The 27,999-nt window shown below is 39.9% G+C and overlaps 1 protein-coding gene across 2 annotated transcripts; it reads left to right on the plus strand.

Annotated features, from left to right (window-relative positions):
- The first annotated feature begins 440 nt into the window (after positions 1 to 440).
- Positions 441 to 27,980, plus strand: LOC18427832 (uncharacterized). 2 transcript variants are annotated; one of them, XM_006836877.4, is made up of 5 exons: positions 441 to 1,876; positions 11,478 to 12,144; positions 24,777 to 26,133; positions 26,874 to 26,957; positions 27,082 to 27,980. In XM_006836877.4, exons 1-5 carry the CDS (start codon positions 865 to 867, stop codon positions 27,817 to 27,819), a joined length of 3,858 nt encoding a protein of 1,285 aa, XP_006836940.2. In that variant the 5' UTR covers positions 441 to 864; the 3' UTR covers positions 27,820 to 27,980. The 2 variants fall into 2 exon arrangements, with proteins under 2 accessions (XP_006836940.2, XP_011621021.1); XM_011622719.3 differs by having other exon boundaries at positions 445 to 1,876; positions 11,493 to 12,144.
- The last annotated feature ends 19 nt before the right edge of the window (positions 27,981 to 27,999 follow it).

A 27,999-nucleotide genomic window follows, 5' to 3' on the forward strand; every position in this document is an offset into this window, starting at 1 on the left:
TCTTTAGTACATGGAGGCCAGTGTTACAATTTCTTGACCATTGGATGTGAAATTATGTGTCACAATTAATCTTGACCATTGGATGTGAAATTAGATGGCTGCATTTATTTTATTGACCAAACTTAAATTTCAAAAGATTTTTTTTCAAATCTGTGACACACCCAAGCTATAAGATTTCACATCAAATGGTTGTACGTAACTGTGACATCTTTGTGTCAAAAGCAAATAATCTCATTATCTATAATCCCATTTTTATAAATGTGACATATTCCACCTAGGAAAAGGAAAATTTCGAAAACATATCATAGACTTGTTCGGAAAAAATCATACCTTAAGATTGCACATGGTCGGGTGATTTTTAAACGATCAGATATAACTATTTATGATCTCAAATATGAACTAATTTTTTATATCAAGAAAGTCATCCTACATCGGTATTTTGGCCCTGTGAGCACAAACACAATTTGCTATCGCGGGAGCAGAGTATTTTTGCTCCCTGTAATAAATGGCATATACCGTCGTACACTCGTGTAGATGCCGCACACGCGAGCGCGACCCTTGTGTCGTCTCTCTCTCTCCAAGTTCTCTCACTGTGTCAACAAACAATCTCTTCTTTTATTCGTCGGCTACGCGGCGGTTTGTAATTCCATAATCCATACCATGGATCGGACTCAGGCCTCTCTCTCTTCTCTCGCCGTGTGTTTTCCGGTGGCAGTTTTATTTTCCGGCGAGCTTTCGGATGGCTTCCATGGCGGTTTTGGGGTAAGCTTCATTTCTATGCAATTATGTTTGCGAATTTAGGGTGTAGAAAGGGGAGGAGCCTTTTGCCTCTTTCTCTATCTACGTTTTTGTTTCATCCTTGTTATGGCTCGTGGATCACGCCACAAATCGCACAAACAAAGCAAGAGCAGCTTGAAGATAGCTGTGGAATCAGACAGGGATGAAAGGGATTCGAGAAGTTACAGGGAGGAATCCTCTGGTTCTAGAAGTTGCAGGGTTGATAAGCACGAGTCTTTGAGTTCGGGGAAGAAAAGGAGACATGAGCAAGAATCCATGGTTTCTAAGGAGTGTTTTGCAACAGGTAACAAAGAATTGGATGAAGGTTTTCGCAATTCAAAGAGAAAAAAGGAGAAGGTGAAGGAGAAGGAGAAGGAGAAGGAGAAGGAGAAGGAGAAGGAGAAGGAGAAATCCATCGATTTCGTGGAACCAGAACGATGGAATGGGGATAATTTCACTGGGAATGATTTGGGTTTTGTCGAGTATACAGGGACTGCATCAAAAGAAGCTAGCATTTGTGATAAGAAATTCGACATTTCAATCAATAAGTGTGGAACTGTTGTTTTGGCCGATCTTCCTGGTTCATTGCAGTCTATTATGGACATGGATGAAGAAATACACATAAAGAGCAGCTCAAGTGAAAGGGCAGAAATTTTGTGTGACTCAGAGAAAGATGTTGGGTTGACAAAGAAAGAAAAACACGGGGTAAGGGTGGAGAAAGATTTGAAGGTGGCTTCAGCTGGAGATTACAAGATTTTGAAGAAAGGACAGGAAAATATTGGCGGCAGAGGGCAAGGGAATGGGAAGGGGAAGGATTCCTCAGGAAATATAGGAAAAGAAGAGATAAGGAGTACAAATAATGGCGAGGTGAAAAGGAGATCATCTGAGAATGGGTTTTCGAGAAAGGAGACTGGGTTGAAAGATCGAAAGGAAAGGGGTGAAGAAAAGGACAAGCATAGAAGTGAATTGAAAGTGGACAAGCAATTGGATGATTTGATGACCATTGCAACAAAGGTAGATGAATCATACAGAAAGAAAGAAACTAAAGGAGATAGTTCTGGAGAAGGACAGGTGAATGCCCGTGAAACAAAGTCATCTGGTAAGCCAACCATTCATATGTCCATTTTCCTCATCTTTCATTATGCCTTCTTCATTTTAAATGATTACTATGTTTAATCATGGGAAGCTCTCAGCCACGGTTGTGCCATCACCAAGTCACGTACACCTTTGCTAAGTTAGCTTCACTAAACTCCTTTCACGTTGCTGGTCTGCGTCAACTTTGTACTCGTTATCCTCTCTTCAAGCTTTTGTCTTTCCTTCTCATAGACCTTCTAGAGATGCTCTGCTAGTGCCTTTGTGCGATCCTGGTCTGCTCCCTTTCTTGAGGAGGAACCAAATCCAACACTTTGTTTGGTGGTTGCCCATACACGATCTTAAATGGAGAATTCCCCCAACTGGTTGACAGTGCTGTTGTGACTTGTGAGTGCACTCAGCCTAAGGCAGGATCTCATCCATCTGACAAGGCTTGTCTCCGGCTAGGCTCCGTAGTTGGTCTACCAAACCTTGATTCACAACCTCTGTCGATTGGTCTGTTTGTGGGTGATAGCAATGGGCTGGGCGGCTTGGCCCCAAAAAAGTAGGCCTGGGCCACAGTTTGTGGCTAGAAGGTTGGGCTAGGTTCGGTGCCGTCCCAGCCCTATTTTTTTCTTGTTTTTTCTTCTGTTTTTTTCATTTGTTTTGGGCCCAGCCCTATGAGGACATGGCTACAAGGCCCAGACCAGGGCTAATAGACAAAAATTCATGCATTCTAGAAGGTGTGGTACCAAAACTGTCCACATCAAGCTCCCTGTTATTGCTTGAAAGCTTTGATGGCGTTGTTGTAAAGCATAGTGAGAGCATCAACTTTATGGCATCCTTATTTCGAGGTTTAGCTACTCTTGGGCCCGCTCACCTTGCCTGCATTGAGGTTGGCTTTGGGAATTCTGTCACTAATTTAAGCTTACATCCGGGCTGTCCATTGGCTCTTGCATGAGACTCCAACTTCTTTCACCTATTTGCGGATTGTTACTATCAACCGGATTTTGGCCACAATTAGCATAGGCCAATGATGTCTCCATTGGGCAAGAAGTGATCCTTTGTCATAATGCCTTTTTAGTATTATGCATGCGAGCTAAGCAAGGTGCATTGTGCCTCCCTTAGCAACAAAACAAGTTAACAGCCTATAAAGGACCCGCAAGTCTTGTACGAACTTGTGTTACTTTGGGCGGTTTAACTTGTGTTTTTTTGGGCAGTTTACTTTGTGCTAGGAAACGAGCTCAGGTCAAGATGGTAGAGGCTAGGTTTTCATAGCCCAGCCTCTCAAGTTCCATTCCTATGTAACCGTGTCATAAAAAAAAAAAAAAAAAACTATCTCACCTAGTAGGTTAGTTCTTTAAACAACAAACCTATACAAGGGAGAGTCTTTGTTCTTGACTAACCTTGGGCAGGAGTCGGGAGTGGGGCACAAATGCGCATCCATACGTGAGCTAGTGAAAATGACCTTTGGTATGAGGTGTTAGGCAAGAAGGCCCGGACATACGACTAAGTTGTTGGGGCTTGGTGGACCACTAAGATCAATAGACCGAGGCTCGAAGGTCCAGTCATGGGTAGCATGACGTTTTTGGGTAGTCATGGGTAACATGACAGGTCCCAAGGCTAGATGAGAAAGGAGGGTTGTGTTGAGTTGGCAGCCAGCGTAAAACCTTTGCCATATCTCTATCATGAATCTTGATCCATATTTTATGCTCATGCTAGGGTATTCTCTATAAGCAACGTGTTGCACTAGCACTTGAGTGCAGTGAACAATGAGCAACGGTGAGCTAGGGAATTCCCTGGAAGCGATGCGTCGCAACGATGCCTGATTGCGGTGATAAGCAAGTAAGGATTCGTGTACCATTTTGGACGAGTGTGGGTAAAGAAGTTATCTCAAGAGAATAGGATTCGTCTAGCTACATGGAATCTAGGAACTCTAACAAGCTTACTTATAGGATTCGTCTTAGTGATACAATGAGATGGAGGATGGTTAACATAGCTTACTTATAGGAAACTAAGTAAGAAGGGGCAAAAACTAAGGAAATTGATGGATATAAACTTCGGTATATAGGAAAGGGTAATAATAGAAATAACTTAGGTATAATGGTGGACAAAGATTTAAAGGATAAAATAGTAAATGTTAAGAGATTCGGTGACAAGCTCATACTAATTAAACTTATGTTAGGGAAGGGATAATTAATGTAATTAGTGCTTATGCGCCATAAGTAGGACTAGGGGATAGAATTAAAAGACAATTTTGAGAGGATATGGATGGACTAGTCAGAGGAATACCAAATGGAGAGAGGACATTGTTAAGAGGGGCCTTAAATGGTCATGTATAGTAGAGGATATGAAATGGTACATGGATGATATGGATTTGGGGAAAGAAATAAAATGGGAATGCTATTCTTGATTTTACTATGGCTTACGACTTAGCAATTGCAAACACCTACTATAAAAAGTGAGATAATATTTAATAATATACAAAAGTGGAACATATAAAAGTGATGTATAAAAATTTGAAGAACAGTAAAAATCAGCAAGAAAATAACCATACACAAGCAATAACTAGGAGAAACCTAGGTTTTCCTCCTCACCGCAAGCTAGGTTCTAAAAGCCTAAGCATTTCTTTCGTATTCAATTTTAAAAATCACATGGAATGACTCCCTCAAGGCCCTACACGCCTCTTATATATTATAATTTAATGTTCAAAGGCATTAAATGTCCATACATAAAATGACCCAAAAAGTCTTAACTTAAATTTAAATTTTGTAACAACAATTTCACCCCTTTGAACAACAGCCCATGAACAATATCTATGAACAATACCCATGAATGGTATTAGTGAATAGTAAATAAAAATCTGAAAAAAACCTAGAATCCCTTATAAACCCAAAAATTAGAATTGAAATTGATGCAGAAAAAGATTTGTCAAAATTTTAGTGTTATTATTATTTTTGTTTATTTTTCTTAGGAATAGGAATTGTGCTGGGATAAGTTCGATGAGAGGATTTTTGGGCGTGAGTTTTTGCAGGGATCTGAGTTGTCAACCATGCTTTATGATTTTTTTTCCCTTGTTTTGTATTTAATAAGGATCATGGAATGAGACATCTAAATTAATTTATTTTATTATATTAGATTAGTAAAATTTCATGGATACATTACTTATTGATGGCTTTTGCAAATTGTAAGATTTTACCTATCTGACTTTTTCAGTCCGATGTTTTTATCCCAATCTGATATATCCACGATGTTTTTACTTATAGTACTCTTTTCGATCTGTATTCCATTTTTTTTGCTCGAAATTGATTTAATCTCGATTTTGTCGTGAGCCAATATATTGTTATTCCCTACTTGCTAACTATGCTCTCGACATTTATTTCGTTACTCTTTGAAACCTGAGCCACAATTTGGAGTTCATGAGTCAACGACACTTCCGATGTGCTATTCTGATTCCAATGCCCTAGATCTCTTGAATGCTCCACCTCTTCAATATCCTTGAGATCTTCAAAGGCCATGATTTTAATCAGCCCCCTTGCTGCCTTCTCTCCATTTTCTTGACGAGCAAGATCCTTTTCTCGAAACATCTTCATCTTCATCTTGATCCTTATCATATTGCCAGATAGACTTTTTTTTAATTAAAGAGGCCGAACAAGGATCATGTAAAGACTGTGAGGTTATCTCATGAGAGAGTTTGACCACGCAACATAGACTCATAGTTGTGGATATTTATGTAAAGAGATGGAAGAGGAGGACTTAAATTAATAGGTATCCAAGTTCAAGGTCTTGGAGTTTAAAAAGGGAAAAAACATACTTAGGAATAAATTAGTAAAAGAAGTAATATAGAATTTTGAGGTCAAAGTTATTGTCTTGTGGATAGAGATGGTTGTTTGTAGTAAGGAAGTCGGTGAAAGAAGTTTTAGGAGAATCCAGAGGGAAAAGACATTTAAAGAAGGACACTTGGTGGTGGAGTGATGACGTTCAAAAGGCTATTAGTGGAAAACAATTATGTTGCAAAGCTTGACAATAGAATAGAAAATGATCAAAACTTAGAAAAATATAAAAATGGCAAGAACGTGAAGAAAATAATAAGTAAGGCTAATCTTAAGGCATATGATGATCTATACAGTAAATTGGGGATAAGAAAAGGAGAAAAGATGTCTTCCAGCTAGCAAAAATTAGAGAAAGGAAGTGTAGGGATTTAGATAATATTAAATACATTAAAAGTGAGGATCAGAGGGTCTTGGTGAAGAATGACGAGGTCGATGAGATGTGGATAATTTTTTTCCAAAAAATTGTTAAATGATGACCACTCTGGGGCACAACATTAGGAGTATCTTTGACATAAATGAGACCGGAGGTCATAGATAGGATATCAGAAGTCAAATAAGCTTTGAGAAAGAAAATATATCTTGGCATCTATTTACAAGAACAAAGGAGTTATACGAACTATCAAGGGTTCTCAAACTTATGAACCACATTATGAAACTGTGAGAGAGAGTGATTGCACAATGACTAAAGCATGAAACAGGTGGATGAGAAAATTAGTTCGGATTTATGTCAGGGAGGTCAACCATTAAGGCTATTTTCCTACTTAGGCAATTGATTGGAGAAGGTTAGAGAGAAGAGAAAAGACCTCCACATGGTTTTTATTGATTTAGAGAAAGCATACGATAGGTTACCCAGAGAGATAATTTGGTGGCGCTGGAAAAGAATGGGGTCTCAAGATGATATATTGACATGGTTTAGGATATGTACAAGGGAGCACTAACTAATATGAAGACTACTAGTGGAGAGACAAGTGAGTTTTCAGTTACAATGGGCCTACACTAAAGGTCAGCATTGGGCACATACCTCATTGCTTATGGACGAGCTAACTAGGCATCTACAGGATGAGGTACTATGATGTATATTATTTGTAGATGACATAGCTTTGATTAATTAGACTAGAGATGGTGTCAGCACGAAGTTGAACTTTGCAGGGGGTCTCTAGGATCTAAAGGTTTTAAAATTAGCTGGACTATGATAGAGTATATAGAATGCATGTTTATTAATAATAGGAGTAAAAATGAGGAATTAGTTAAGATTGAGGGTCAATAAGTACCTAAAAGAGATTGTTTTCGATGTCTTGGATCGATAATACATGAGAATGGAGAGATTGAAGAAGATGTCGCACTTAGAATTAGATCTGTGTGGATGACGTGGAGATGTGCTTTTGGTTGTATTCCAATGAAACCAAAGGGAAAGTTCTATAGGACGGTTGTATGACCAACCAAGCTTTATGATAGAATGTTGAGGGGAGTCAAGGAACAACATATCCATAGTATGAGTGTGTTGAGATGAAGTCATTGAGATGGATGAGTGACAAGACAAGAAAAGATAAAATTTGAAATAAATACATCTTAGGAAACTTAGGGGTCGCCCCATTAGATGATAAAATGAGGGAAAATAGCCTTAGGTGGTCTCGCTATGTGCAACGTCGACCTAGAATAACACCGTTAAGGAGGGGTGCTTTGGTTCAAGTGGAAGACTCTAAAAGGTCAAGGGGAAGGCTCAAAAGAACATGGATAAAAGTAGTAAGAAGAGATATGGTGACTTATGGGCTGATTGAGGGCATGACCCTTGATTGAGCAAAATGACGGAACAAGATTCATGTAGCGGATCCCAAGTAGTTGGGATAAGGCTCGGATAATGATAGGTAGCATGAGCTGACGGGACATGGGCGTGGTCGATGTGCAAGAGGTGTGGCTGACCGTAAACTTGATTTTGCTGGGTTATTGGCCTCACTGGTCAAGTGTGGGATTTGAATACAAGTTGTTTAAATTCCCTTGACATGGGCTTCTGTAATAGTCATAGGTTATGTAAGAGAGCGTGGGTGCACATTCTAGGTCTCTATGGGTATTAATGGTTTTGTAATGATCATTCTTGCGAGAGCATGAATGCACATGTAGTGGATCTTTGTAGGCATTAATGGCTTTGTACTGATCATGCATGTTAGAATTGCATGCATGGGCTGTAATGACCCGTGGACTGGGTTGACCAGGTTATTGACCCCTTTTTCATGGTGGGCAGTAATGGTGATGCAGGCCACAAGGGTTATGCAATTGACGGTTCAGTATATGGGTGCATACAGGGGGCCACATATACCCCTTGCCCAGAACCTTAATGGGCATTCGTGGCTGTATATGACAAGTAGGGCTGATAAGAGCAGGCTAGAATCCTTTATACTTTGTGTGTGCCTCATGTGCTTCTTTGCTTCATTCATCTTGGTGCATGTTTGTGGAAGGTTGGCCTTGTCGCCTGGATTCGAGTTTGGGTTGGCCCTGTGCAATCTCCATCGGTACCTTATTTGAAAGGTGGCAGTCAGAGAACAAAATTGTCCTAAGTCTCCTCTTGGATATCATCGAGCCTCTTTGGAAGTAATGGAACCTTGACAATGAATGGGTTGGAGGAGGCAGATCCAGTGTCTGGAGGGGACTGCCTCTCTTCCCCTGTGTTGAAATCTTCCATCCATTAATCTCTATTATGGTCTGGACTCTGGACCAAGTCAAGGCCGCCTCTTACTGGTTTCAATTGGGCCTGGGACCTTTCATTGCTGACAGCAGCGATAGATTCAACGATTCTGTAGTCAAGGAAAAGCAAAAACCAGTGCTTATCTCTTAAATTTCAAGGGCATGTAATGACTCCGAGGAGAACTACTAAATTTCCATGAAATTCCAGACTGGGCCTCAATATACTTCCATACACATCCTTAAGAAACTAGAACACTCTGAATATATGGACAAAGATTTGATGCAGATAATACCTTATCCAACAAAAATTGGAGGGGCTATTCATTAAGAAGTTTCACAAAATAAAGGCCCGAATTAAGAAGAAAGAATGGCTAAAGGTCACAGCTGGGGTGTTGAAATCAGGGAGAATGTGCAGTTGGTGGTGGTGAATGAGAATGCATGCTGTTGTACTAAATCCAGGAAGAGGTTGCGAAAGGGGATCCATACAGTTGGAGAGTTGTGGATACACACCAAGGGGCCCATTTGTGGCGTTTGTATGGTGGTGCAACAGTTGTGGATAAGCACCAAGGGGCCCATTTATGGTGTTTGGATGATGGTGCCTGTTGGTGCTGTGGAAGATTCAGCTAAAATGCTGCTGGATGATTGTTTTCTAGAGCAGGGAGAAATTCTGCCCCAACAAAATTGAGGAATCATAAATATTGGATACCTTATCCCAAGAAAGAAGTCTCACCTAGCGAAAGGAAATCGATCTTGATGGTTAAAAGAAAAAGAAGGATCCTTGGCAACCTGTGGATGGTGATCCAGGGATTTAACATTTTGCAGGCAAGGGTGATTTGATGAATTCTTGGAGCTCTTCCATTTTTTTAACTACAGAATTCCCTTTTTATGTGTTTGTTCAATTTACAACTGCTTGTGAAGTGTTGCCTTTATGCAACTTGGAACACACTGTAATCTTGCTACAGTTCACAAGTGCTCTAGTTCTACTTTTCTGTGATAAATTTGTTGCATTTGCCTTGCTGAGCTCTGAGTTTTGTAATTTTTCTCATGCATCTGTTTCATGATTATTCTTCGTCTTCTTCATTCTTCTACTACTAGTAGAATTGAGTTATTGCCTCGAAAAACCTCTAATGATTGGAACTTTCTGCTAGTTGAGAGTAAGTCCCAGGTTAGCTAAGGTTATGTTCTTGGTTTGTACTGTTGATGAAGGGAAAAATTGTTTTTATTCTTTATTTTTATTCAGCTTTAAAGGATGTATATTATAGTTTTCTTTTAGGACTTATTTCTCGGTTTTTAGTTTTTTTTAGGGATTCTAGGTTTTATAGTTTTTTTATTTATTTTATTAGTATTATTCACAAGTACTATTCATAAGTACTGCTCATGGGTACTATTCACAGGGGTAAAACTGTCATTACGAAATTTATACTTAAGTTAGGACCTTTTGGTCAAAAGTTAATTGTATGGACAAATATTGTCCAAAACAATAATTTTTCAATATAAATAAAGGCATGGATGGGCTGGAGAGTGATTCATGTATTCCTCTTTAAGAAAAGAAAGACTTTGTCTTGTAAAAGAAGCCTAAAGCTTGAGCCATAGGTGGGAGAAAGTCTTAGGGTTCTCCAAAATTGCTTGTATTTGGCTTGTTTCTAGCTAAATTTGTTGTTCTCTCGATTTTCCTTGCATCAAGTGGTATCAGAACTTTGATACCACTTGATGCAGAAGAACTTGAAGAAACATAGAAAAATGAGCAATAAGCACATTGACGACACAAGTAATTGTGGAGAAACCTTGAAGCTTTCTCCCACCTAGGGCTCAAGCTTTAGGCTTCATTTACAAGGCAAAATTTTTCTTTTCTTAAAGGTGTATACATGAATGACTCTCTAGCCCATCCATGCTTTTATTTATTTTGAAAAATTATTGTTTTGGACATTATTTGTCCATACAATTAACTTTTGACCAAAAGGTCCTAATGTAATTATAAATTTTATAATGACAGTTTTACCCCTATGAATAGTACCGTGAATGATACTCGTAAATAGTAATTGTGAATAGTACTCATGAAATAAATTATCATCATCATCATCCTCATTTTAGCCTTTTCCCAATTAATTGGGGTCGGCTACATGAATTCTGGTTCTCCATTCTGCTTTATTAAAGGCCATATCCTCAGTGAGGCCATAAGTCCTCATATCTTTTAGGATTATTTCCAACCACGTCCTTTTGGGCCTACCCTTTACTCTTTTCAATCCTTCCACTTGAACTAATTCGTACCTCCTAACAAGTGTTGTACTTGGTCGGCGCAACACATGGCTAGCTCACCTAAGTTTACTTTCTCTCATTTTATCGTCTATTGGTGCCACACTTAAATTCTCTCGAATAGATTCATTGCGAATTCTATCCCGTCTTGTTTTGGCACTCATCCATCTCAACATCCTCATCTCAATTACACTCACTCATTCTGGTTCTCCATCCTCATGAAATACTTAAAGAAATTATAAAAACCCTAGAATCCCAAAAAAAACTAAAAACCTAAAAATAAGCCCTAAAAGCAAACTATAATATACATCCTTTAAAGTTGAATAAAAATAAAGAATAAGAACAATTTTTCCCTCCATAAACTGTTTAGCATTTCGTCTTGATACTAACATGACATATTGTTACTAGACAATGATCATGTACCAGGACCAAGCGGGTTTCTGTTTCTTTGTTCTTGAACCTCTGAACTGTTACCCATATGTCATGGAGAAGCTCCATCATGTTTCCTTTGATTATGTTTTGACTGTCCTTTATTCAGCTGAGGTTTTAGATAGGCATTTTGCTTTGTGAGGGTGTATGTTAGTATGCTCTTTAGTTTGACAACCACTTTGTTCATCAACCACAAATCAAAATGAAAAGATGATTAAAAAGATCACCCATCTTCTATTTTTGGTATATGAAGTAGGCTTTTAGGTTTTGAACTTGACAGGTTGTTCCTTTTGTGCTTTTGGAGGTACTTGTTGATGAGTTCACTTTTTTATACTGACCTATCTTGTAAGTCTAGACTGCAACATCTTGCTATTGTAGGATTGATTTATCCACTACATAATTTGCTTTGTTATTGGATAATGCAACTTACTACAGAACCACCATTGCAAGATGAACTACGCAACCCTGGTCTAGAAAAGGAGCTTGAAAAGCAGATTAGGAAGAGAGATGGTACTGATGACAAGAAACAGTGTCATGGAGTTGACCGGGATGGTGATGATAGTCATCTGTCTTCTAAGGATGATCAAGAAAAAGTAAGGCACAGAGTCGATAGGCATAAGGACAGAAGGTATCCCGAAAAATGTAGAGAAGATTTTGGCAAGGAACACAGGCACCGAAGTGATAAAAAGAGAGAAAGGGCTTCACCAAGAGATCACAGTATTGACAGATGGGATGATAATCATTCGAGGCATGAACGAAGATTATCTGAAGGTCGTTTTAAGACAAATAAATCACATGGCAGTGATCAAGAGAGTAGTCCTCCTGCAGACGATCGTCGTACTAGATCTAAGGATAATCGGGAAAAAAGCAGGTCATCTTATGATTATGGTGCTCATGGTGCATCCAAGCATGGAGTGAGCGAGTTTTCTGATGCTTTTCCAGGAAAAGAACTATTGGATAATAGCAAACTGGAAAAAATGTCTGACAAGGAACAGTTAAAATCTGATAATTTTATTTCTAACGCACTTGATCTTACATCGAACAATACCCATCCAGAGGGTTCCAGTTGCAGGGAGCCAGATTTGGGCATTGGGCAAAACAGGTATGGTCTCTTATTTCATTCCATTGTATTTGTACATTTGTTGGTCCTGGCCTTGCCTTCCATGAATAGTCATAAAAAGCCTTTGTTAGAAATTAACAGTTGACTCTGTTAGTTAACCTTTTCTTCAAAAAAAAAACAAAGAGCTGACTCTGTTTGAAGGTTTTACTGATGTTCCTGGATTCGGTTGTACAGTTCTACCAATGACTATAAGCAAATATCTTCTGTTTAGGCTTTTTAGGAAGTTGAGGGAGCAGTGGTTTATGATTCAAATAATTAAGTCTTTTCGTACTCCCTTTATAGCCATGGCTTGGAATGGAGGAAAGTATGCAAGAGTAGAACCTCAAACCGTTTGAATACCTTGTGAAGAATTTCTTGTAATTGTTATTTCTGAAAAAAAGTGAAACTGTGCATAGTATGAGGAAGGCTTTGTTTTCATTCCTTTGCCAGTGTAATATGCTATCTGTGCCTTTATGTTTTACAATGCTTTAAGATGTAGAATACTTATGATGTAGTTTTAGCTATTTCTGGGTTGCATTGCATTTGCTTGAACCTGTATAGTGTTCTTTTAAATTTCTTTCTGTTCTCTTAAATTTCATGGAACGATAATGGTGCATTATGTTCTTGAAAGGGCTCTGAGTATGAGTTCACGCCTATGCATTCACTCGTTTTTGTTTGTACTGGAGATATGCTTTGATTGCTATGTGTGAAATAATTCTACCCATAAATAAAATAATTTAGAAATTTACATAAACAAAGTTTATGGATGTTGAAAGATAAAAGTTTGTAAGAGAACTGGTGTTTCCTTTGTTATATTTGTGGCAAGTGAGCAAAGTTATAAATATTTTTATCCATAAATAAAATTTCTTGAAGTTTGAAGCTATCCCTTATAACCTGGATCTGGAAATTGAGTTGGCAAGGCTGCATATACATTTTGTTGTTCATTTCATTAACTCTTGTAGTCCAGGTTCGGTCCCTGTGGACACCTGTGATTGAGAGCTTGTGTTGCCCTTGAGTTCTAATACCAGTTGATCACAACTTTGTGTTTTCCCCTATAGTAAGTAGCCTTGTGGAATCCCGTGACATGTGCACCTTACTTCCTCTTTCTAATCAGCCTTTAACTGCCCTTTCATCTTGGTTCTTCAAGTTGGGGTTCTTGGGCAAATACTCCCCATTCATCCCTAATTAATGATCCCTGGCAACCCCAATATCCTGTTTGCTTGCATATCCTCCATGCTTTTTTCTGGAACTTTTCGTTGAAACCCCCTCACACTAGTGTCCTTGAACTATTATTGCCCTTTTGGCCTCTTCTTTCACTTCAGTTTACCCTTTTTACTAGAGCTCCTTCCCAATGTAACTTTCCTAGTGCCTATTCTCCCGTCTCAATATGGTTATAAGAAGAGATGGCGCTTCTTCTCTTGCAGTATTTGCATAATCTCGGAGAGGGAACCTTGACGCAAGATTATGAAAATGGGTAACTTTTGGATGGTCTCTTCAAGAATTTTTGTGGTTTTTCAGGTGGGTGTTTCTTTGTCTCCTAGATATTTGGCCTTGGAAGTTGCCAAGCCCATCCAAATGGTGCTGGCCTTTAGCTAGATGGAGGCGATTGGCAGATATTGTGATTTGTGATAATATACACGTTGAGATTTCCTTTTCTGAATTTTTTGGTATGTCTAGAGCTGCCAGGACTGTTGATCATTTTCTTATACACACTTCAGTGGTAGAGTATTATTTGGAGCCTCTATTTTATGTGATTATTTAGAGCATATTCTCCTATGATGCCTGCAACGATGGTATCTCTGCTTTGCAATTCGTTGTCCAGACCTTTGCTTGCAAGAGGGCATATGCTAATGCCTATTTGTAATTTTTTTAGGCAATGTGGGGGAATTTGAGTGATAGAAGTTATTAACTTTAAGACAAGTAAGCACTGGTGGTGGGTTGCTCAAGAATTGCCTTGTCCTTTGCTTGCCAGATGACAAAACTCTATGCCTGCTTGCAAGTCTTCAGGGGATGTCTATTCAAATTTTTTTTTTTCAGGCGATGTGGGAATTGTGAGTTAATAAAACTTTTTGATGCGTGAACACTGGTGGTGAGGTGATTAAGCATTAGAGCAGCCATCCTTTCAGATAAGGAATATGTGCATTTTGGTTGTACGTTATACCCTAGAGGAGCTTACTTGATGGGCGATCAGTTGAAGAATCATGGCTTTCTTGAATAAATTGATTGTTGTATTTTTGGGATTGTTGAGGTCTAGTGTGTTCTTTGCTGAGATCTAGTTCTGATGATCTTAGTAATCTCAGTTTACCTTGCATGGATGTTTTCCCTTGTGAGGTGGTGGTCCCACAATTACCGGAATCTCTCTGCCCAGGTTGCGATTCCACTTCGGAATCTCGATGCGACGATTCCGAAAAAGAATCTTCATGGAACCCATTTTCTTGAAGTTAGGAATCTCGATTTTTTATTTTAGGGATCTTGATTCCAACTTTTTCTGAATCTCAAAATCCCAGTGTGTATGGAATCTTGATTCCAACTTTTCTTTAATTTTGATTCCACATTTGTTGATTCCCGATTCCACATAATGAATTTCGAATTGATTTTTTTTTAATCCAAAATCCCTCAAGTACTTCGGTTCATAGGCGCTGGAAGCCGCGATTCAATCAACATGGAATCTTACTTCGACCATCATAGAATCTCAATCCCAATATTTATGGAATCCTGATTCCACAAAATCAAATACTGATGTTCATAGGCGTGCAAATATGTGATTTGAACATGGAATCTGACCTCAAATATTTACGAATTCTGATTTCAATTATTGGAAACCCGGTTAGAGAACATTGTTTCGAATGGTTTATAGGTGCTCCAACTAATAATCCGATGAATAAAGTGCTGAAGTATTTGTAACACGAATCAACTTTCAAGGCAAATGTTTATATTAAGAAGTTCTCAACATCTATGATTCTAATATCTTTTGCAGCTGACAAAGGCAGCTATAAGAGTACTAATGGTGCTAGGACCGACTTGGATCACATTTCTAATAGTGCTAGGACTGGCTTTGATACTAGGATTCAAATAGGACACCATGGCACAAACAGTTATATTTTGAACTATAATAATGAAATAAAAATCAAATTTCAAAAATTCATGAGATAAGATTTGTACCTTTTGTAGACAATTTCCTTGGTGCTACGCGTCTCTTAATGGACCTTAATTCTGATGCTGTGTTAGGAATCGGGCTTGGGTTAAGACGGTCGAGGCTGGGTTTTCATAGCACAACGTCTCAAGTTCCATTCCTATGTAACCTTGTCAAAAAACGTTTTTGATACTTTATTTGAGGCTCAATAGTTAATAACTCAATTCATTGTCTTTACATCTTTGGAACATTCTTTAAGTCTTAAAGACCTCTGACCTCGATTGCTTGACGAGGTTCGAAGTTGTTAAGGCACGAGTTGTCGTTGATGTAGGAATCCTAATTCTAAAGGGGTTCAAACTTGACCCCATACAGTTATAAATCTTGATTTCCATGTGCGTCAAAACTTGATTACCAAACTGATATGAATCTCGATACCCAATGTTCGAAAGCAAAAATGCCTAGTGGGGCCCTAGGCAGCTGCCCCAAGCATCGTTGCTCCTAGGTGCCGCCTAGGCGGTCATCTCAAGGCGGGTGCCTAGGTGGCACCTTGGAACAAGGTCGACTAATGGGGCAATATCCTTGAATTTCAATTCTTAGAATAATGTTCACAGTAAAAGGGCTAAAATTCAACTGAAAAGGTTCAATCTTACACTTTTTTTTTTGACATGGTTGCATACGAATGGAACTTGAGATGTTGGGCTATGAAAACCTAGCCTCCACCATCTAGACCCAAGCCCTTTTCATGTGCTGTAAAAAATATTAATAAACCAATGGATACTTACATGTGTGCTCTCCACAATACTATGACTTAGATGCGTTGGGCAAGGGAACTATGAATAAACAAATAAATACCTCAATGTGTGTAGTTGTTTATAAAAATATTGGGATGGTACTGTAGCCTCTAAAGATACAGCGCCATGTGGAAATTTGTTTCTACACATGTAAGTTGTTGAACATAGATGGACTTATAAGGCAGTTGTTTATAAAAATATTAATAAACACATAGACACCTGTCCAACTAAGGCACTTGTTTATAAAAATATTAATAAACACTAACAAGTGTGCTCACGACTTTTTACACGTGTAAGTTGTTGGACATAGATGGACATACAACACAATTGTTTACAAAAATATTAATAAACACATAGACAATTGTCCATCTAAGGCAGTTGTTTATAAAAAAATATTAATAAACACTTACAAGTGTGCTGTCAAAATTTCTACACGTGTAAGTCGTTGGACATAGATGGCCATATAACGAATAAATACTTACACGTGTGCTGTTGTTTATAAAAATACTATAACATTTTTAAGGTAGTTGTTTATAAAAATAAAAATATTAATAATGAATACGTAAATATGTGCTGTAAAAAATACTATGAGTTAACATGTTGCACTCCTCTAGCCCTCTCCTTGTTCTTGGGTGCCTGCCTAGGTGGCCAGGCCCCCAAACGCCTAGGCAGGTGCCTCCGCATTTTTGAACACTTGATTCCAAATACATCAAAAAAATCGATTCCAAAGATGTCGGAATGACAATCCCATATATGAAGGAATCTCGTTTCTATATGGGTTACAAATAAGTTAGAAACTCGATACCAGAGTGACCGTAAGGGATCGAGATTACATTTGAGTCAAAACTCATTTCCTATAAAGTAGGAACCCATTTCCCACGATTCCCCTTGTTCTGATGTCAATTAAAAAAAAAGGGAATCTTTTAGCCAGCAGTGATTCTGTGATTCTGATTCCTAAAACAATTTGGAATCTCAAACATTTCCAACAACTACGTCCCAAAATGTAATGGGCCAGCATGGTCTGGGTGTCTGGACTTTATTGTTGTACCTTTGAATGCTATTGCTTTGCATTAGAACTGGATTTATATGCAAGAAACCTGTAGTTTGGTTCTCATTTGTGCGAGTTCCTGGTTGATGGTCTCGTGAGGGTTGTGTCCTTTGTAGATGCATTGCCAACTTTTTGTCAACATCAAAGTTGATTTCTACCTTTTTAGTAACCCCCTGATGCAATGAGTGTTTTCTTTAAATTTTTTAATTTATATATTTTGTTATTTTTAGCTTTTTTAGGTTTAGGTTATTTACGTCTTTATTGGTTGTAGAGATTTCAGTGGTTGAATTGGAAAATTTATTTTATTTTAAATGATGAAGGGCTGAAGGATATGGATAGGGATTAGCATGGTTGGGTTAGTTAGGATATGTTACACTTGGTTTTAAACATGAGATAAGGGAGAGATATAGTGGAAGATTGAGAGAGGAACATGCAGAGAGATTTTTATGGGGACTCACATTGGATTGAGAGAGAGAGAGAGAGAGAGAGAGAGAGAGAGAGAGAGAGAGAGAGAGAGAGAGAGATGGGAGATAGAGAAAAAACAATAAATAAAAAGAATCAAAATGTGATGATGAGGAAGATTAATACTTCGAGGAGTAGGGTTATAAGGGAGAGGTTTTTAAATATTGGTGTAAATGTTGGGCATAAAAGGCTTTCAAAGGGGCCAATGGATGCATTTTGTACCCTTAACCTAAAGCTATGGTAGCGGATAGGAGGATAAAAGCAAAATAAACCACACCTAAAAATAGATAAGAAAAAGAGAGGCATAAGGTATGTAAATGTATTGCTAAATGGTTTTATGAAGCATGTTATCCCTTTTAATACTACATGGCTTGATAGCTTCAAGGTTATTGTTGAGGAAATAAGGTAGTTTGGCTCTGGGCTTAAACCCCTTTCATTTCATGAGCTCAAGGAGTGTCTTTTAAGGATGCAGTGCAAGATGTGAAGAAAATTTTGAGTTCTTCAAGATTACGGTGGACGAATTATGGGTGAGCATCATTTGCATGGATGGTTTGATGGAAAGTCTCTAGCATGTATTAATTGTTGCTCAATTGTTCTTTAGACAGTGTTTTGTCAAATATTTTATGCATTAGATAAGTCACATAACGAAACTTGTGTGAGTTGACGGTTGATATTGTAGAGTTTGTTGGGGGAGAGAATGTAATATAAATTGTCATTAACAATGGTGCCAAATACTCTGTAGCTGGTGAGGGTGGCAACAGCTCGGGTCTGGGTCCGGGTCCAGGTCCGGCCGAACCCGATTGAACCTGAAGTCACCGGACCCTGACTCGGACCAAGACCCAAACCCGACCAGACCTGACCCAGAAATCAAAATATCTATATCTTTAAAATTTATTTAAATATATTTCACAAATTGGGAGCCAAGGCCTAGACCTGAACCCTATCTGTCGGGTCCAATTTTTGGACCCATAATCGAACCCTAGTCGGTTCTACGCATCGGGTCCCGGGTTGGGTCCGGGTCCATTGCCACCCCTAGCAGCTGGGCATCTCTTGACTTAGAAGAAGAGGCATATGTTTTAGACTTCGTTCCGCTTACTCCCTTGATTTCATGCTTAAGGACATTAGAAGACATCTACAATTAAAGCAGCAATTACGAAAGCTAATTTTCTCATCGACTTCATTTATTATCATACCGTAGTTCTAAGCATGACGAGAGAGTTTACAAAGAAGAGAAAGATAGTCAAAGGAGGAGTCACTAGATTTGCAAGACATTTCTTACTTTTCAAAGCTTATGTAAGCGAAAAGATGCCCTAAGGAGCATGTTCACTTCAGAGAAGTGGACGAGAAGTAAGTGGTTCGGGCATCAAGATGGGACAAAAGTGGAGAAAATTGTTCTTAGTACATCTTTTTGGAGTCTACTATTCATTGAATTTTTCTAGCCCTTAGGTGAAAATGCTTTGATTGATTGATGGAGATGCAAAGCTTGCTTTGGGCTACATACATAAGGCCATGATTAGGGTGAAAGAAAAGATAAAAATGGTTTTGAAGAACAATGAGACCAAATACAATCCCATTCTTGAGATTGTAGATAGGAGATGGGATACCCAACTTTGCCAGCTTGTCCATGCAGCTGAGTACTTTTTGAATTCATCTCTTCATTATAACCACAGCCATTGATCGAATCAGATTGGAATATAATTGGATTGTATTTAAGAGATTTGTTCACGATCCTTCTGTACAAGTTGAGATCTAAAGTCGTGAGCGATCTGATCAAGTTCAAGTGTATACTTGGGAACATTGGCTGTGATATCACAGTTCGGAACATGGATGCTAGAAACCAGGAAACCAAAAAAATATGCAAACTTAGGACTTTGAAATTTGGATTTCACTTTAAAATTGTCAACTTATTGTTTCTCCTTCACACTGTTATAGTTGTATTCTTAAATATCTAAACTAATATGGGGCTGAGTGGTCGGTGCCATATGGGAGCAAGACACCAAATGTCCAACATGCTATTCGAATATTGAGCCTCACATGCAGCTCATATGGTTGTGAGGACAGTCTTTAATTGCTTAACTTTTAACTTTCTGAATGTGAGATTTCTTGGGCATTGATTACGTAAAGTAACATTTTTTTTCTCCTTTGCTTATATCCTTGATTTGTATTTTGTACTTCCAAAAAAAGGAACAGACTTGAGCAGCAAAAGTTAAGGGACTATTTTTTTTTAAAGAGAAGGTGACAATATATTATTATAATAGTGGGGTTACAAAAATGCTCACTCGAAATGAGGTGTTATGGTAGCCCACCCACAGACTGCGCTTTCATTTACCAAAAAAAAAACAGCAAAAAGAAAAGAAAAGAAAGAAATAGAAGAGAAGTGGAAAGAAAGTGGAGGAGGAGGTGGTGATAGGATAGCAACATTAGGGAGAAAAGAGAGAGAGTGCTTGGGGAGGGGGAGAGAGAGTTGCTAGAGGGAAGCTGTGGGGCTTGTCAAAAAATAAGGCTTAGAGCCAAGACAGCACGGTCTAAAAACATTCGCTGTCAAAAAATCATTTCTGTACATGAAGGAGAAGAAGGGCCACAGGAGGACAAATGCCGGGGGGGGGGGGGAGAGAGGAAGAGAAGAAGAAGAAGCCCATGTTGAGGGACTGTTGATTACAAAATTTTGTCAAAAGAGGTTTTTTTTTTTTTTTTTTTCCAATTTGCAATTTACTGAATGGCAAATTGGTCAAATGCCATTTGCTATCTATGGTTGTTTGACTGTTACAATTTAAAATATATAATTTTTATTTTGTTGTGTGATGGTAGCTGTCATATTAATGGTTTGATGGTGGTGGTATAGTGAGAGTGGTGATAGTGGCAATGCGATGATGGTGGTGGTGTTGTGGTGGCTGTGGTAGTGGAGTAGAGGACGTGGTGGTTGAGCATGGGTGGAGGTGTGGAGGTGTGGAGGTGGTGGCTATTAGGCAGTAGTGGAGTGGTGATGGAGTGAGTGGGTGGTAGTGGTGTTGTGATAGTGCAGTGTTGGTGGTGGTGGTAGTCATGGTGGCATAGTGGTGGTGTTCAGGTGGCAGCAGCGGTGGTGATGGTAGTGGAATAACGGGCTAGGTGGTGGTGATGGTGGATTGGTTACAAAATGAGTTGGAGTAGTTTTGCAAAGTGTTCAAATTGGTAGTGAAAAATTTTCAAATAGGCCCAAATTGCCATTAGCTAGAAAATCAAATGATGCCTCAATGATCTCGTCAATGTCCATGTTGTTAGTGGATTGGGTAGGGATCTTAAACGCATCGATGTTGACCCAATTGTATTAGATGAACCCAATGACACGAGTGGATAATAGATCTCCAATAAAAGCTTGTATTCGAGGTAAGGACTTTGGTTGGATGTCGAGCAAGCTATAGGGGCCGGAGAAGAAATAAGGCCTAGCTAGATCACAATGGAATAGAGTTGGGTAAACATTGACATTGGTTCCAGAGATCGAGGAGGAGGCTGACTCGCATGAGACCAAGGAGGAAGAAGTGCAGGTGGAGGAGGGTTATAATGCTGATGATGATGACTCTTTGGCCTCAGTATGATTTGGGGAGGTACAAATAATGGATGATCACTGACTTATCTGATTAAGAGTCGAGATATTGACTCATTGATCTTGAGTGTATTCATTGTCTTTTTATTTTACATGTTATGAACTTTGGTCTTTGGAGTTTGAAAGTTATTTAGTATACTTGTGTACCTGTGGCTGTGAGGTTGTGGTTGTGATCATGAAGTACTTTTGTCTTTGGATGTTATGTCAATTGTAGTGACTATTAGGCATTTTGGATTTTAGTTATTTAAATTAATGAATGGGATGGAATGGATTACTTGGTTTTTTACATGTAAGACAACAAACTCAACTACTCTTTTTTAGACTATTAGGCTACCAGGTGACTCAGACAGCTAATATATTAGCCCAAAGTACTTAATTGAAACTTCTAAGTGCATTCATTCTAGAACCCAATCCAAGAATCCTGGTCTCCTGATCAAACTCGATTGGGGAAAAGCTTACGATCACGTGGATTGGGCGGTCCTAGATGAAACTCTTCTCTGGATGGCGTCGGGGCCCATTGGCGCAAGTGGAACCAAGGCTGTTTTTCTAACCCAGTGTTCTCGGGCCCTATCAATGGCACACCCAAGGGCTTCTTCCCCTTATCAAGGGGTCTTAGACAAGGGGACCCCTTGTCTTCATTCCTCTTTGCCATAGTCACAAAGGTCTTCAGCAGGTGTTTGGCCGGAATATATCAACACGGTCTCTTGGAGGGATTCACGTGCTCCAATGGAGGCTTGGCCATCTCTCATCTTCAATACGTCAACAACACCGTCTTTTGCGGCGGTATCTGAACAACAAGTGGATTCACTTCTCTTTCTGAAGTGTTTTGAGTTGGCCACTGGATTTAGATTGAACATGGCCAAATCCAAGATGATCGGCATTGCCATGGAGCCTTCGGCTACTCAAGTTTTCGCTGACAGATAGGGATGTGCAGTGGACCATCTTTCATCCACCTACCTGGGTCTCCCTCTTTGCCTTGGCAAACCTAAACTCAGGCAATGGGGGCACATCATTGACAAATTTGACCACAAGCTTGCCACTTGGAAAGGCAGATTCTTATCCCCAACAGGTAGAGTTACCCTCATCAAGACCACCCTTTTAAACGTACCTATATTCTAGATGTCCCTCTTCCACATGCCCGCTGATGTCTCCTCTCGGTTCGAAAGACTCATGCGCAACTTCTTGTGGTCGGGCTATAGTACAACCAAGAAATACCACCTCATTTCATGGACCACAGTTTGCAAGCCTAAGTCTCAGGGGGGCTTGGGTATTCACTCCCTCAAACTCAACAATCTGGGCCTATTGTGGAAATGGTGGTGGCGCTTAGCAACCCAGGATGGCCACCTGTGGCCAACCGTACTTGGGTACAAATACCGGCTCCAAAGGTCCCCCTGGCTACCCCTTTCTTCTTTCTACAATTCCTGCTCTGGATCTTGGAGGTCCTTTCTACACTACCTCTTTCTTTTCAAAGTTAATATCTGCTTCCATGCTAGAGTGGGAAACACGATAAGGTTCTAGTCCGACCTCTGGATCGGCTGTACACCCCTGAGAGAGCTTTTCCCAACCCTTTTCTATCTTTCTAGAGACCCCAACATCTTGGTTGCTGACTCCTTCCAACCTATTGGAGCCTCCCGTTCATGGAACCCAAATTTCCGTAGAAATCTCCATGAAGGAGAGACCCTTGCTTTCCTTCAAGCCCAAGCACCCTTACATTCTGTCTACCTCTCTTCCCATGGACTAGACAAAATCATCTGGTCTCTCACCTCAGTCGGCTCCTCCTCAGTTGCCTCCTTTTACTGTAAACTTCAATCCTCCTCTACCCCTGTTTACCCCTTCGCACTCTATTGTCGCCAAGCCCTGGCAGCCCTTTATTCCCCCTAAAATCCAATTTTTCTACTGGATCGCACTCTCCGAAAGAGCATTGATTGTTCATGAGCTTTGCTGAAGGGGTATGATTACCCCAAACCTCTGCATCATGTGCATGGAGGATGAGGAATCCAATCCTCACCTTTTCATCCAATGTAGTATTGCCTACATGCTTTGGAAGAATACCCTTCTCCTCTTCAACTGGTCTTGGGGTACCTCGTGGTCAGTGTCCCAACTGTTCGAGATGGTGAAGTTCCTCCTATGGGCCTCTTCGGGCATCCCACTGTGGAAGGCCTCCATAATAGCCACCCTGTGGACCATATGGATCAAGCGCAATAACTGCATCTTCCAAGGTCACTTCACTCCTATCCACTCCCTCAGGGACAGCATCAGAGCCAAGGTCATCTTTTGGGCCTCTAATCACAAGCTCTTCAAGCATCTCCCTACCTCTGCCTTCCACCTCAATTGGCAGAACCTCCTCTCCCGAAGGCCCCTTGACATCCCTTGATCGTCCCTTTGGAGGCCCCAAGATCAAGGCAAGACTAAGCTTAACTTCAATGGCTTCTCACTCAGCAACCTTGGTCCTGCCGGTATCAGAGGCATTTTCAGGGATCATTTAGGCACCTCCCTTTCCTCTTTCACCAAATCCATTGGTTGACCCGACTCCACCACAGCTGAAGCTCTTGCTCTCCTTGAAGGCCTCAAACTCTTCAACACTCTCTGGAGCACCCATCTCATAATGGAAGGAGAATCTAGAATTGTTATTCTTTGGGCCTTGGGGGTGGCAACACCTCTGTGGAGACTAGCCCATGTCTTTGACGAGGTCTTTGACATTTTCATGTCTATTCTGGTTTCATGGACACATATTTGGCGGGAGGCGAACCATGTTGCAGACACCCTTGCTAGAGGAGCAGCAGCAATAACAGGAGACTAGTCGCTCTCTGCCTGTTGTCGTTTTTTGGGTTTCTGGCTTTCCAGTCACTAGGCTGCCTTTTGTTGTATATCATTTTTTGGCATACGCCACCTTCTCCGTGGTCTTTGTATAGAGCTTCCGTTGTTGTGGGAAGCCCATTTTTTGGCAATTTGTACATCTTACTCTTCATCTTAATACAATACAATAGTGAATACGTTGAAACAAAATTACATGAAATAAAACTTCTAATATCATATGAATTACACATTTGTGTTTTTCTATGCATTCTTCTATGTTATAAATTTTGTATATTTTAAAGTTTATAGACCGCTTCGCTGATGCGCCCTCCTAGGGGAGCCACTTTGATCTGCATCCCACATTGGACCCCCAATCGCTCCCTTGTCTGATAACAGTGGTAAGGCTTACTGACAAATAATTTTTATGATCCAGAATGCATCTTGTTAATAAAGAAAAAATTGAGCATTTAATGGGAGCTTCCACACAGGTACCTAACCCCAGACCCTATACATGTGGAGCTTGTCCCATGCATTGTTTTAGGTGCTTCATGTGTATTCCTTCTATAAGTAAAACTCCTATTGGAGAAATATTGTTGCGAACAAAGTGTGATTTCTGAATTTGCTGAGTGTAAGATAAATTGTAAACATAGTTTATTCATGCAATTGTCTTTGAGTTGAAACAAGGTAACTTGTTCAAGGATTGGTTACTAGTGGCTTACAGTTCTTCCCTTTCGCCTTCGCCTTTGTATTCTTTCCATGTTCCATAATTTCTAGCTAGATTATGTGGTGGCTGCTATTTTAACCATGTGCAATTGATTCCAGGCTTAAACCGATGCAAGTAGAGCCATCACATGAAGGCTTCTCTGCAGAAAGGATTGAGCCAGCCAGTAGAGTTTCAAGCTCCAAAGGAAATCCATATGTCTCTGAAAGTCCTACTGGGGAATGTGATTCTCGAGCCAAAAATGATAAGCCCCATGAGAGAAATGAATTGTCGAATAATTCTGCAATATACTTGCATGAAGCTCGGGGTGCCTTAGTTATGAGCCCATGTACATCATCAAAATCAAACACACCAGCTTCACCCATAAAGGGGTCACCAGCAATGAGTCAGATCAATTTTGAGAGGATGGATACCAAATCTCAGGATGGTACTTCTGAAATGAATGGCTATGTCAAGCCTGCAGTAATTCTGGGTTCACCATCTATAAGGGAGAAGCTCAAGGGTCCGGATCTTGATGAGCCAGAAAGGACCACACTCCAGTCCAACAGGTCTCCAGAGAGTTCGGTGAGGTTGCATAACCCTCCTCTGTTGGTTCAATCCTCAAGTATTCTTCTTTCACCTCCCCCCAATAGGCAAGGAAACGATTCATTCATGGCCTTGGGCTCATCAAGTGGCTTTTTGGAGGAGAAGAAACACATTTTTCGTAATAAGAGGGGTGATTTAGGTGGCGGGCGATTTCAAACCAATGGTTGGAAGGGGGTTATGCAGAGTTGGAATGCTCAGAGTCAGGGCTTGGTGATGCACAGTGGATTTATGCCTTTCCAGCATCAAGTCCCACCTATTTTTCACCCTGTTATGCAGCCAATGCCACCACTTTTTGGGATGAGACCGGATGGGTTTCCTGGTAATTTTGGTTGGCAGATGCCACAGGATGATAGTTGCTTGCCTTTGGTCCAAACCCAACTAAATTCATGGGACGGGGTAGATAAGTCTTGGGATCAGAAGAGGCACTTGATGAATCAGGCATGGGATATGAGTGGGGAAATTTGGAATGGACAAAGTGAGGGTGTTAATTTAGGCTTAGGTTTCCCTGGTAATTCCTCCCCTTTTGATGCGTGCCCTGCACAGCCTACCAACTGCGGGCGCCAAGAGAAGCGTTCTCGTCCCGAAAGGTCTACGGCTGAGAGCATTGAGGTTAAGCGATCTGAAGTTGTGCCGACAAAGCCTGTGGAGGAAGCACCTCACAGAGAAGATCAGCGCGTGCTGCCTGATTCAAAGAAATTATCCTGCGATAAAACTTGCTTTTACCTTTCGAAGCTGGATATTTCTGTAGATCTTGCAGGCTTGGAGCTCTACAGAGAGTGTGCAAGTTTGTTGAGTTCATTAGGTGGCATCGATGCTGTGCATTCTGCAGACGCTGAGTGCCTATCCTTAGGGACTTCAGTTGGCGATCTAAAGGTATGTAAAATTTAATTACAGAAAAGAGAAGAAAAGAAAATGTAATCATTTGAACCATAAAAAATGCCCTGCACCAGTGCATGGTGTATTGAACACTGCTGCGGCATCCACTGTATGTTCCTGATGATGGACAGTGGTGATTTTTAACTGTACCTGGGCAACTTTTCTCTGAAATGCTATAAATGATATAGCATAATTTATAGGACTCTTGGTAGACATTGAATTGTAAAAGCGATTTCTTGTCTGAAACTTAACTACTACTCTTGAGACATTTCAGGAGTGGGAAAAAGTTTTTTCCCTGCCAAAAATTATGGGATGTCGAGTTTTTTAAGAAATTATTTTGCATATTTTGAAGTTAAATTTGCTGGGAGATGATGAAAGCCTTTGGGGATTTGTCCATATATGGGATTCGTTTTTTATTCTGCATCCATTTAACATATTTATTTTCTTGGGGATGATGCTTTGTTAGAATTTTGCAAGTACATACCAAATAGTTTTTTTCTCCCAAATCTAGAAAGTTCAAATCTGAGAGATTCCGTAATGCCAACCTAGCTTAACCACCTTGAGGTTGCCTTTGAACCCAGCTCACCAACAAAAGGAAAGAATCCAAATTTCGTTATGTGAATAATGCCCAGTTTTGACATCCAACTATCCAAACTGATATATCCTGTTTGATAATCTATTGCTTGCTGTTTCTACATAGATCTTGAGTTCACATGTCATTCCTCTCTGAATATCAGGTGACTCCAAAGCCCAGAACAGAGAGCTACATCCATCATCTGAAGCAACCATTCTTACGTCAAATGTCAGATGATATATTTCAGGTGAGCTCGTCTTATAATCGTCATTCCATGAGTTGAATTGGAACCATTTTGTTTCCTTTTATTAGAATAAGGAATAGATAGAAACAGATGTTATAATTGTGAAATTTTTCATTTCTGCTTTCAGAGAGCAATGGCACTTTATTCAAAGCAGGCAGAAAAAACAAAGGCAAAGATTTCTGCTATTTCTTACGAGAGTCATGAGAGAAGACTACAAATAGACAATAATCAGTCAGGCAATAAGAAGGGGAACCAATGTATCATGCATGGCACGGGGCAGGAATTGCAGAAGCAAAATCCCTCTGATAATAAAATGCAGAGGAGCCACTGTTTGAGAGGGTCGATTGAAAAGCCAGAAGTTAGTCTCATTTATGACACTGAAGTGTTCACAGTCAATGCTCAGCCTGCAATACTCGACGAAGGCTCGAGAACTCCCTTTGAAGGGTGCAATAGTCACACTTCTCTTGTTAGTTTAGATGGTCCTTCACAGGGTGATGTTTTCACCTTTGAAGGGCATAATTCTATCACCAAACTTGAACTTGGTGGGCATAGTGAAGGGTGTGTGTCTATCACTAAACTTGCAGGCGGGGAAGGAGACAACGGGTACCATTCTCTCACGAAAGTTGGGTGCCATTCTCTAAATAATCCAGTAAATGGTGAGGAAAGTGATTCTGACTCTAACAAAGTTGTTCAAAAAGAAGGGGAAGTGAGAGCGTGTAATGTAGATGAGAGTAGTCTAGATGAAGGGGTTCCTTCTTACCGAAAACATGAAACCCTCAATTCTGAGGGTGTGAACATAGAGGGTGGTGAGTACCCGGAGGACTGTAGAGTCCATCTAAGTCGGATACCTGGAAGAACACATTGAAACTCTTTTATTCCCTCGTCTTTGCTATTTTTTATTTTTAATGCATCCTCATGTGTTTTTTATATGCTTCCTGCAGGTATGATTTTAGATGTCTGTTTGTTTCTTCAGACCACATTATTTGTTAATTTTTTACTTTTAGAATGCAGTGTTATTGTGCTAAACGTCTCCTGATTCCTTTGT

The sequence above is a fragment of the Amborella trichopoda genome, chromosome 11, assembly GCF_054954075.1.
Source record: "Amborella trichopoda isolate Santa Cruz 75 chromosome 11, AtrichopodaSantaCruz75HAP2 v2.0, whole genome shotgun sequence".
In the NCBI taxonomy this organism is placed as follows: domain Eukaryota; kingdom Viridiplantae; phylum Streptophyta; class Magnoliopsida; order Amborellales; family Amborellaceae; genus Amborella; species Amborella trichopoda.